The sequence below is a fragment of the Ostrinia furnacalis genome, unplaced genomic scaffold, assembly GCF_004193835.3.
Source record: "Ostrinia furnacalis isolate ACB-3 unplaced genomic scaffold, ASM419383v2 OfSCF0666, whole genome shotgun sequence".
In the NCBI taxonomy this organism is placed as follows: Eukaryota; Metazoa; Arthropoda; class Insecta; order Lepidoptera; family Crambidae; genus Ostrinia; species Ostrinia furnacalis.
The window spans coordinates 166,361-178,570 of NW_021130905.1; the positions used below are offsets into that span (position 1 = coordinate 166,361).

Here is a 12,210-nt window from a genome sequence, read left to right on the forward strand (position 1 = left end):
CTATGTCCTTCTCCTGGCTCTAAACTACCTCCCTGACAATTTTCAGCTAAATCGGTTCAGCCGTTCTTGAGTTATAAGTGGAGTAACTAACACGACTTTCTTTTATATATATAGATTATAGCGACACCTATGATAAAGGTAAAACAGGCGGGGATATTAGATGGTGCCAAGGAATGCCAGACAAGTAGGTGACAAATATCCGAAACTATCCGTAACTTTTGAATCGGTTTCGGTTATGATTATGGATTTTTTTTTATTTCGGATATCCGATAGTTTCGGTTACGGTAACGGATAGCTATAACATCTCTGATTTGAAATTCCCGTTTTCCCTTCGAGCGAAGTTAAACATTAGGTTTTTGCTTGTCGACCCCTGAATATTGAGCCATTGGACCAACATCCTTATTTAATTACTAAATACTCACTCTCATCAGCGCGCATCTTATCGGCGCTCCGCTGGTTGTAGGACGGCGGCGGCGCGGGCGGCTGCTCGGGCCACGCGGCGGGCCCCGGCGTGCCCGGCGTGGCGCTCCCGGGCGTAGCCGCGCCCGCGCCCTCCGAGAATAGCGGGCTTAGGGCGCTGTTGCTACGGAAACATTAGAATGAGGGCTATCGTTTTTATACTTAACAGTTGGCACCCCTGGCGATTGACAGGACCTTACTCTACAGTGGCGCCATCTTGATGAGTGCAAATACGATAGTCCTCCTACCACTTTCGCGCTCACCAGTTGGTGCCACTGTCTTCGCTACTAGCAAGTGACAGGACCTTACTCTACAGTGGCGCTAACTGGTGAGCGCTAAAACGATAGCCCTCATTGGATTAGCTCTGCAATATTATAATATTGCCGTGTGGAGCCGTGTGGTGACGGCAGAGTAGAATACATTTGTCAGCAACCCCTACTCTTCCCGCGGGTGTCTAGGTAAGAGGCGACTTAGGGACTACACTTCAAACAGAGAACGGGCAGCAGCGCTCTCTGACAAACATCAATCTTTTAAACTGCGATCTCCAACCCGCCTGCCAAGCGTGGGGATTATGGCAAAACCCTCCACTATAGTGGAGGAGGCTCATGGTCCAGCAGTGGACTGTAAAGGGCTGTTGATTATAATATTGTGATGCGTCTACCTCAAACCTCTGCAAGTCGAAACTTCTATTGGCGCAGTACACTATGCGGGAAATTGGCAGAGACGAAGCGCGAGTACGCACAACGAAGTATGGGTGACGCACGGCGAAACTAACTGAAGTGCATGTTTACACTATGCCTCCATCAATTTCCCGCATAGTTTAACTGCGCCATATAATTCGAATTTTTTGGTGTCTCCCTTCAAGTTCAACTAAGGCGGCGGCGTCGTGTGCAGGAGCGCTTACAGAGGTTCTACTGTATTTGCAACAAGACGACGATTTGGCGTGGTGGTTACACTCAGTCCACGTGGTCCCCACTGACTATTAGTGTATAATCTATTAATTCATTTACAAAACATAAAGTAGCCGTAACGCATGGAACAAAAGGTAAATAACTTGGTGGTAAATATGTGCTACGTAACGTAAATAAGACATAATACGTCGTTTTTGATTATTTACAAGAAAGCACTTTTATACGATACGAACGAAGTGTTTACATATTTCAATTCAAGACAACAACATCAAAACATACCTGCTTCCAAATTCAGTGTGATGGTAAGGCGAGGCGTACTCCATAGGGCTCTGCAACTGTTGCCGCTGCTGCGAGTACGGCGTGCCCGCCATCGAGTTCACGTACGATACTGACGACTCCTGGGACTCCTGGAACAAACATTTTGCATCGACCTTTTAAACACACATATTATGTACTTCATTCAATAGAAACGGCCGTTGTTTAAATCTATGGAACGTATCATCATCAAAAAAAATTTTATTAAAATCGAAACAACAGAAGAGCGTCATAAAATGGAAACTGCTTTCACAAAAATCTATATTATATAAAAGAAAGCCGTGTTAGTTACTCCACTTATAACTCAAGAACGGCTGAACCGATTTAGCTGAAAATTGTCAGGGAGGTAGTTTAGAGCCAGGAGAAGGACATAGGATACTTTTTATCCCGTTCGAAATTAAAAAAAAGTCTGCTTATTTATTGGCATTAAGGCGGAACAAAGTTCGCCGGGTCAGCTAGTACGTTTATAAAAATGAGTTTATACTCGTTAAAAAGGCAATACTCAAAATACCCGTTGACGAAACAAATGACTGTCGGAAAGAGGGCTAAATCCAAAGTAGTCGGACTACAGACGCGGTCTACGTAAATTGGATAAATACCTGCGAGTCATCAGTGAGCACGCCCTTGAATATCTCGTCGACGTCGTTGCTGTCCATATCAGGAAGCGAATCCCGCACCATAGCATCCAAATTCACGCCGAGCAGTAGGTCATCTTTGGGAGATATGGTGGACGCTTGCGATGACCCGCCCGTTTCTGTGAATGAGGGTGCTTGTTATACAATTCGAAGCTCAATCTAATCTATCAAACGTTATGTTCAATAAAATCGTAAAAATGGCAGCAGAAATGCCAACTGACACGAATTACAAACTGGAATCGGGAACGGATGATAAATGTGTAATGATGTAGGTAGCTACTTATTTAGGTAATTTCGTGAATTTCGATTAAATTAATGAGATAAGACTTTATCTTCCTCTTTNCCAAGCGATTAGCAATCTATAAAACAAAAATGGCGACGGAGACAAGGACTCATCCTGACATACCGAGACAGTGCGGGCAGCGTGCGACTGGTCGTCGCAACTCGTGTGTAGCGTGGTTTACGGACATGAGGCGATGCTTATGTAATTAAAACTAGCTGGTACTTTAAATGTTCCTTTAAAATAATTTGGAGTGAAAACCTTTTGTTCAATATTTAGGTTAATATCAAAAGTAAATGTTATTCAAGCGAAACGATATGCGTAAGTCACGATCATCGTCTGCGTACTTCAAATTTATTTTACTCAAATAGTAATGAAGACATTTGGAATGTTTTAGAGATAGAGCTATTTTCGTCAATATAGTTAGTCAGATGATTGATTTCCGCACATCTCGCTACTCACTGAGTCAACACTTCAACAGCGTTATGGAATTCACTCCAAAACTGTAAGTGTGGATGACACACAGTATAACACAGTGGTAGGTGAGTCGGGTTAGCACACACCACATCATATAAACCAAACGCCTCACCTGTTGGGCCTTCTTCATGCGGATCGCGCTGCGGTTGTCTCTAGCGCGCTGGAGATAAGGCGCTTTTTGCTCTGAAGGCAACGCGCGCCACTTCTTCAAGATTTGCTTGCAACGGTCCACCCAGTTGGGGAACTCTGTTTTCCATTCTGGGTGGTTGGTGTTGGCGTATAGAACGGCAGATATTGTCGCCGCTGACCCTAAGCCTAGTGAAAATGGAAATGTTTTATTAGATTATGCTTGTGGTATTTTGCATGTTAATGTAAAATAAAAAGAAATTATAGCTTATAATGATGGGCTGCCGTTTTTTTATCATTACACTTGCATTGTATGTGTCCAAATCGTCAAATTTTTTACCAAAAAATAAATAAAAACCCAGACGATGAATAATATTTTTCGCTTTACACTGGAAGGAAGTCGAACCTTAATTTCGAACTCCTCCTATGTTCTTCTGATTAATTTCGTTGCGGGTCCAATGACAGTTTAACTTTCCCCCGGGACAAACTTGACCTTCATTGGTTGGGTTTTTGTGGCGGTCAAGCTGTAGATCCTGGCTACACAGGAGTTGCAGTGGTGGGAACGAGAGGTGGGAATAGTCCCGTATACAGGAGTTGCAGCAGTGGGAACTCACTGCCAGAAGGTATATCAAAAATTCAGAATTAAATCTAAGAACACTATTGCTACAAAGGACCAAAATAAGGGCAGCATCATTCTTCGTTAGATACTTAATACTCACTCTCATCAGCGCGCATCTTATCGGCGCTCCGCTGGTTGTAGGACGGCGGCGGCGCGGGCGGCTGCTCGGGCCACGCGGCGGGCCCCGGCGTGCCCGGCGTGGCGCTCCCGGGCGTAGCGGCGCCCGCGCCCTCCGAGAATAGCGGGCTTAGGGCGCTGTTGCTACGGAAACAGAGAAATTAGGCTGAGTTGCACCACAGTAGGAAATACAAATGAGTAGGTCATCTTCATAGAAACGCACCGAGCGCGGTTTGTATGTGAGCGCGCCAATACTATGCGACGCGCAGGCACACACTGACAAAATTTAGCGTGGATTAGCGGTGAGGTGCGCTGAATTTTGTCAGTGTGTGCGTGCGCGCCGCATACGTATTGGCGCGCTCACATACAAACCGCGCTCCGTGCGTTTCTATGAAGATGACCTACTCATTTGTATTTACTCTGGTTGCACCACCTAACTTTGACCGTAACTATGACGATAACCGGTGCTTTTTGTATGGAGTTTGAAGATTTTTGATGTTTGTCATAGTTAAACTATGATGGTGCAACCCAGCCTTCGAGTTATGCCCGTTTTCACCATCAATCCCTAATTTTTAAGTGACCTCTATGGTAACACAAAACAGGAATTTTGTTCTTAAAAATTAGAGATTGATGGTGAAAACTGTTATTAACTTCGCATTTTAGACAAGCATGACTCGTTTAAACATTGGTTAGCTTAGCTACCTCGCCAAATCCACGTGACGAATTTCAAAAACACCGTCTAGATCTAGTGGATAGGCCATTCTGGCGGGAAGTCTCAAAAAATTCACTGCTCGTCTTCACCGCGTTGGAATGCGCAAAGCATTTCCCGACGAAAAAATCGGTTTGTCAACCGCGCGGGTTTAGTATACACGAATTTCAAGAAGTAAATAGGCGCAACTGACAAAAAGCTTGGATATAAAAATTAAAAATAAGAACATAAATAGGTGAAACGTTTAGGTTCATTTTCACGTAAATTCACGATGAGCATAACAATGAGAAATTACGTATACAACTTGGTTGTTGTTATTTCTTCATGCTTACACAGAAAAATAATTTGGCATGACCAAACCATACCTGCTCCCGAATTCAGTGTGATGGTAAGGCGAGGCGTACTCCATAGGGCTCTGCAACTGCTGCCGCTGCTGCGAGTACGGCGTGCCCGCCATCGAGTTCACGTACGATACTGACGACTCCTGGGACTCCTGGAACAAAGATTTTGCATCAACCTATTGAACTCACATACTTCATTTTGAATATTGATCTAAACTGAACCGAAAACGTGCTCACGGAAACGCAAATGGCCGACATAAAAGACGCACAGCGGCCGTTGTTTAATCTATGGCACGTATAATCAATCTTCAAAAAAATAATTAAAATCAAAACAAAAGAAGCGCGTCATTCAATGCAAACGGAAACTACTGGCACAAAATACGTTTATAAAAAGAGTTTATATGCGTCAAAAAGCAATACTCAAAACACCCGAAAAAAAAATAGTGACGGAGATACGTTTCCCTATCCCAATTTGAGAGAGGGCTAAAAAATACAATAAGTAATCAGATTACTGACAGGCGCGGTCTACGTAAATTGGATAAATACCTGCGAGTCATCAGTGAGCACGCCCTTGAATATCTCGTCGACGTCGTTGCTGTCCATATCGGGAAGCGAATCTCGCACCATGGCATCCAGGTTCACGCCGAGCAGTAGGTCATCTTTGGGAGATATGGTGGACGCTTGCGATGACCCGCCCGTTTCTGTGAATGAGGGTGCTTGTTATACAATTCGAAGCTCAATCTAATCTATCAAACGTTATGTTCAATAAAATCGTAAAAATGGCAGCAGAAATGCCAACTGACACGAATTACAAACTGGAATCGGGAACGGATGTCAAAGTCAAAGTCAAAATGTATTTATTGCATTTCATGAATGTTTACAAGATGTGGTTATCATATTATCCAGTACATCATGTTACCCATTTAGGCTTAGCAATTAAATGATTGATTTAGTAATCAACGTGTAACGGATACAAAAATATTTTTAATTTAAGTTTAAGTCACTGAAGTACTCGTTTAGGCTGTAGTAGCATTTTTTTATTAGTAGGTTCTTTAGGTCTCTGAGGAATATTTTTTTATTTGTTTCTTTTCTTAATACTATTGGTAGTTTATTGAATATTCTTATTGCAGTGCAATATGGGCTATCTCTATACATTGTTGTGCGACATTGAGGTATTTTAATTTTGTATTTATTGATAGTTCTAGGGGGACGCAAGATAGGATTCGAATTTTCAAAAATAATCCAATTATCTTTAANTCCTCTTTGAAGGGCTAACCCTTCTTGAGCGTTCTCTAGCCAAATCATTTCAATACAGTGAAACAAATCTTTACTCTAACTTACCGCTGCTAACAGGCTCAGTCTTCGTAGTATGCACGGCGGGTATCGCCTCAGGCGGCGCGGGCGCTTCTTCTGGCTGAGGGCCCAGTATGGCGTTCTTTAACGCTGTCGAGTCTTCCGTATGCTTCAGATTCCCGTCTTCAGTCTCAGTCTTGATCTTGACTGTGCCGTCTGAGTTGGTGGCGGTTGAGTCGTCCTTTTCTTCTTTTGGTTTGAGAGAGTTGAGGAGTTCTATTTCATCCTGCAGAACAAAAATAATGGTGATGATAAAATGTATTGAATTGACCGCTACCTACTGTTGTATGATACAGTAATAGAAGTTATATCTGAAGTTCTGAGCATCAGATTCAAGAAGTAGAACAAGTTATTTTTCTGAAAGTAATTGATATCATAAATATAAAATAAAAACAGTGACGAACTACATACCGCATTTAGCATAATGACAACCGACTGGTCCAAGTCATTGACAGCATTCAGCATAGAAACAAAGTCTTCCTCATCGGAATCCGAGTTTTCTAGATCCAGTTTGAAGTCTCGAAGTTCACGGTATCCTTCAGGAGTGCCACCGCGCACCGATCCTCCGGGACTTTCTGATGGGTTACCTAAGTTTATAAAATCCCAACTAATATTATAAATGCGAAAGTAACTCTGTCTGTCTGTCTGTCTGTTACGCTTTCCCGCTTAAACCTCGCAACCGATTTTGATGAAATTTGGCATAGAGATAGTTTGAGTCCCGGGAAAGAACATAGGATAGTTTTTATCCCGGTTTTTTAAACAGGGACGCGCGCGATAATGTTTTTCTGTGACAGACAAAATTCCACGCGGGCGAAGCCGCGGGCGGAAAGCTAGTATTCATATAAAAACACGATAATTCATAAACTTTAAAAGCATGGAGTATAAAACAATGTAGAAACAATACCTGTAGACGTGACTGTAGGCTTGCTGGGTTCCAAAAGTTCTTTCCCAAAAAACGCTTCTTGCATGTATGAAGGAAACTGTTCCATCAGTTTTGATCGGGGCTTTCTCCGCGGTTTGCGTTTATTGCCCGGCGACTCTACAAAAAACAACATACATTTATGAGAAAAGTTTTTGAAGAATCCAAATCAAACTGCGTTTACACACGTCTGAGTTAACGTCGTAAACGATCTGCAGTGTTTTTTACTCACATGACACGCCTACAAATGGTCACAATTGCAACATAATGCTTGATTTTCTATAACAAAACTCCCCAACTCACCTCCTTGCGTGCCGTCTCCCTCCTTCTCATCTTCGGCCTGGGCTTTCAACGTCGCCTGTCTCATTCGCACCACAAAACCCCCGATCCCCAGCTTGTTGAGGTTTCTCTGGCGTTTCCGTCGCAGGATAGTAAGGCCGGCGTCGTTGGTGCATATCGTGAAGCCCTCTGGGGGCGGGCCGTCGGTCGCAACGTTCCAGATTATACCCTCTTTCAGGCTGGCGCTTGATGGCAGACCTAAGTTGGAATATTTATTGGAGGTCAGTGGTTTTAAATTGAGTCTACGGATTAGACGTCGAGTTAAATAATAGTTTTTTTCTTTATAAATTAACTAATGGCTCCTAAGAAGTTATCTAGTGTGGTTATAAGTGTAGGTTTATGTCAGTCTGTGGTACTTTGTAGGTAGAATTGTTACGGTAAACACTCATAGAAAAGTACAATATAGGAAATGGTTTAAGGCACACAATTTCAATCTAATCTAATGGAATTTAGATTGTTTGAGAGGTCCGGACTACATTATAAGGTTACTACAAATACAAATCACTTACCAGGTTCCTCTTTAACCTCCGCAGTGCTGTCTGGCTTCGAGTCGTCAGTCATCTCGACGTCGGCGTTTTGAACCACTGTTTCAATAGATGCCATTATTTCTAATCCGACATGACAGCGACAAACACAAAAAACTCGCATTAGAATATTGTGCTCACACAATATTGCTAACTACGCAAGCGGCGGTTAATTTACACGTGCAAAAGCATTTATAGCGACAAAAAAATGTTTTAAGTAAGTAATGCGTTATGCTTTTGAAATAGTTGTTTACTTTACTATCTTTATCTGATAACAATAAGTCATTTAATTAATAGGAGAAAGATTTAACAATTTTAATAAACTACCATTAAAAAAACCGTTTTGTAATTATGACTGTCACATCATAGACTCAAAAGCCTTTTAGAATTAATTAACCCGTTAAAATGTGGCACTGAATATCACATTAGCCTTATAGAAACCGAAGCAAAGAACACCCAGTCAAATACCACATCAAATCCCACAACCACCCAAACACCCGACAAACCTGCGTCTTTTTCAGCGTTGTCATTCTTGAATCGTCTCTTCCTCCTCGTATGGGTTATTCCCAAGTCAGCTTCTAGTTGCTTCATATAGTGTGCGCCGTGTTGGGACAAGCAGACGTCGTCGACATAATACTCGCCGCCCAAGCCGAGGGCCAGGGCAGGGCGAGGTGGGGGGCGCGGCGGCGGCGGCGCCGGCGCGGGCGCCGATTCGATGGCGCGGGTTAAATGCGGCGGCGGTAATTCTCGCCCGCGGCATACTATGCACTTGTACCTGGCGGAGATAATACCAGAGTAAATACAATCTTCATAGAAACGCACGGGCGCGGTTTGTATGTGAGCGCGCCAACACGTATGCGGCGCGCACGCACACACTGACAAAATTTAGCGTGGATTAGCGGGGAGCCAGTCGTGGTTGTGCCGAATTTTGTCAGTGTGTGCGTGCGCGCCGCATACGTATATTGGCGCACTTACATACAAACCGAGCTCGGTGCGTTTCTATGAAGATGACCTACTCATTTGTATTTACTCTGATAATACTGCTGTAGACTACTCTTCAACGACTTTGTACTAAACGGTCTCGATAACATTGTAAAATATAGAATAGATAACTAATTTCATACAGTCCACTCTTTTCATTTATAAACTTCTACTACACACACTATCGAAGTAACATATTTGTCTAACGCTTAACTGAGTGCCTGAGGTATGGGTGTTTTTTGTATCGTCAAATGTCAGCGAGACTTCAATTTCGTGTGATGTCTTGTTTATGTCACCCCTCCCGTGCCGCTCCCATACCTCAGGTACTGACTTAGTTATGCACAAGCTGCGAGAAATTACTCATAAGTAGTGATCCAATCTTCGACTTCACAAATCAATGTGATTCATGCCCGTATCAGGCCTGTTCATCTCCGCGAGTTTACATCGAAAACAAAACACGCACGATGGCCCACCTACAGGATACTATTCGACAAGGCCTCACAAACGAGCGAACATTGACTCACGCACGCGTATTCTTGTGTATGATGGAAGAAAATAAAGAAAATGGTGTATTTAACTGTGCAGTATTTAACTACCTAAATAATAATAAAAACACATAATGTACTTTTTTAAGTTGCCTCAAGATACTGAGAGGTAAATAAGTAGTTAATATTATTCATGATAATTCATGCTAAATCATGTATTTCCTCCGCCATTTTCCGCAGTTTGGCACCTCACGTCACATCATTTTACCGAAGTCAGCTATAGCTTCGGCGCAGTGCCGATCACTGACGTTTGTCAACAAATATGAATACGGGCGTAAGTGTGTTCCTGTTTACTATAAAGATAAGCGTATGTCTTTAATGGTCCTTCGAGCCGGATCGTAGATATTATGTTCGGCTACCCGTAATTCGCCTTTTCTTTTTTATCTGTAGGAACAACTGTACAAGAGTAACACCTCAAATACTGTTAAACTGTCAAGCTCACCCGGCTCGGCAGCACGTCTCGGCGTCGCCCTCGCTGCGGATGGAGTCGCAGGAGGCGTGCAGCCAGCGGTTGCAGGCCTCGCACTGGATGATCAGCTCGCCGTCCGAGTACGGCTCCGAGCACACGCAACACATCACCAGCGACGCGCACGGGGCACACTCTGGGGGGAAACAGTTGAAATTAGTACAAAAATATTCAATAATTTGTTATTAATAACCCAGAGACATTAGAAGTTTAATCGTTATGAACGCTATAGCAGTTCACTGTCCAGGAAAGTGTTAAATATTGCACTAGTGCGCCTACGTCACAAATATTGTCAACTTGCGCAAAGAAGCGGAACATGCCGAGAGAAGGCGGGGGAATACATTAGGATCCGCAATAGTACGCTGATTATTTATCTTTGTGTGCCACGTGGTGGCGCGACGTCAGCACTCAAATAAATATAAATAAATAAATATCTTTGGACAATCTCACACAGCGCCATCTAGCCCCAAAGTAAGCAATTAATATGCTTGTGTTATGGGTGCTAGCTTAACGGATATACTAATTTTATAAATAAAATGATTGTCTTGACGACTTGAATCTTCGTCAAGGCGGTTACACACTGCACGGCGCTCCGTCGCAAATTCTGCGAGGAACGGGGTATGGCGGGGGTGGCGGATGATGAACACATGTGGACGCAGCTAGTGACGTCACGTACCCGTGTAGTTGTCGCACCAGGCCAGCGTGTCGCGGGTGCCGCACACGAGGCAGCGGCGGCAGCGCTCGCAGCGCCACGGGCCGCGCGGCACGTCGGCGAGCGGCGGCGCTAGCTAGTGACGTCACGTACCCGTGTAGTTGTCGCACCAGGCCAGCGTGTCGCGGGTGCCGCACACGAGGCAGCGGCGGCAGCGCTCGCAGCGCCACGGGCCGCGCGGCACGTCGGCGAGCGGCGGCGCTAGCTAGTGACGTCACGTACCCGTGTAGTTGTCGCACCAGGCCAGCGTGTCGCGGGTGCCGCACACGAGGCAGCGGCGGCAGCGCTCGCAGCGCCACGGGCCGCGCGGCACGTCGGCGAGCGGCGGCGCTAGCTAGTGACGTCACGTACCCGTGTAGTTGTCGCACCAGGCCAGCGTGTCGCGGGTGCCGCACACGAGGCAGCGGCGGCAGCGCTCGCAGCGCCACGGGCCGCGCGGCACGTCGGCGAGCGGCGGCGCTAGCTAGTGACGTCACGTACCCGTGTAGTTGTCGCACCAGGCCAGCGTGTCGCGGGTGCCGCACACGAGGCAGCGGCGGCAGCGCTCGCAGCGCCACGGGCCGCGCGGCACGTCGGCGAGCGGCGGCGCTAGCTAGTGACGTCACGTACCCGTGTAGTTGTCGCACCAGGCCAGCGTGTCGCGGGTGCCGCACACGAGGCAGCGGCGGCAGCGCTCGCAGCGCCACGGGCCGCGCGGCACGTCGGCGAGCGGCGGCGCTAGCTAGTGACGTCACGTACCCGTGTAGTTGTCGCACCAGGCCAGCGTGTCGCGGGTGCCGCACACGAGGCAGCGGCGGCAGCGCTCGCAGCGCCACGGGCCGCGCGGCACGTCGGCGAGCGGCGGCGCTAGCTAGTGACGTCACGTACCCGTGTAGTTGTCGCACCAGGCCAGCGTGTCGCGGGTGCCGCACACGAGGCAGCGGCGGCAGCGCTCGCAGCGCCACGGGCCGCGCGGCACGTCGGCGAGCGGCGGCGCTAGCTAGTGACGTCACGTACCCGTGTAGTTGTCGCACCAGGCCAGCGTGTCGCGGGTGCCGCACACGAGGCAGCGGCGGCAGCGCTCGCAGCGCCACGGGCCGCGCGGCACGTCGGCGAGCGGCGGGCGCGCGCAGTAGGTGTGCCACGTGGTGTCGCAGTCGTCGCACAGCAGCAGCAGGTTGTCGTCGCCGCGGCTGCCGCAGCCCTCGCACACCGTGCAGTCCAGGCAGCGCCAGCCCAACGTCACTATCACTTGGGACACCTGACGAACGAAACATTTTTTAAGTTGATTCTGTTGTTGACATTGATAACGCTCCAGCAAGCCACTAGCGTCTTTCGAGCGTCGTTTTGCCAGCGCCCGCGCAGCACTGGTTTCGCTTCACCGCGACAATAATGATGATCGG

General features: G+C 46.5%; 1 protein-coding gene across 1 annotated transcript in view; it reads right to left on the minus strand.

Moving 5' to 3' along the window:
• Positions 1 to 12,210, minus strand: part of LOC114366718 (histone-lysine N-methyltransferase 2C) — a 67,655-nt gene that overhangs the window by 40,774 nt on the left and 14,671 nt on the right. Inside the window, exons 15-29 of the mRNA XM_028323673.1 lie at positions 11,825 to 12,068; positions 10,093 to 10,252; positions 8,631 to 8,899; positions 8,110 to 8,208; positions 7,565 to 7,798; positions 7,247 to 7,381; positions 6,754 to 6,929; positions 6,331 to 6,568; positions 5,536 to 5,690; positions 5,014 to 5,141; positions 3,923 to 4,083; positions 3,183 to 3,392; positions 2,285 to 2,439; positions 1,650 to 1,777; positions 423 to 583 (exon numbers count right to left, since the gene is read on the minus strand). Of these exons, the coding sequence (XP_028179474.1) occupies positions 423 to 583; positions 1,650 to 1,777; positions 2,285 to 2,439; positions 3,183 to 3,392; positions 3,923 to 4,083; positions 5,014 to 5,141; positions 5,536 to 5,690; positions 6,331 to 6,568; positions 6,754 to 6,929; positions 7,247 to 7,381; positions 7,565 to 7,798; positions 8,110 to 8,208; positions 8,631 to 8,899; positions 10,093 to 10,252; positions 11,825 to 12,068 (2,653 nt within the window). The remainder of the gene's footprint in view (positions 1 to 422; positions 584 to 1,649; positions 1,778 to 2,284; positions 2,440 to 3,182; positions 3,393 to 3,922; positions 4,084 to 5,013; positions 5,142 to 5,535; positions 5,691 to 6,330; positions 6,569 to 6,753; positions 6,930 to 7,246; positions 7,382 to 7,564; positions 7,799 to 8,109; positions 8,209 to 8,630; positions 8,900 to 10,092; positions 10,253 to 11,824; positions 12,069 to 12,210) is intronic.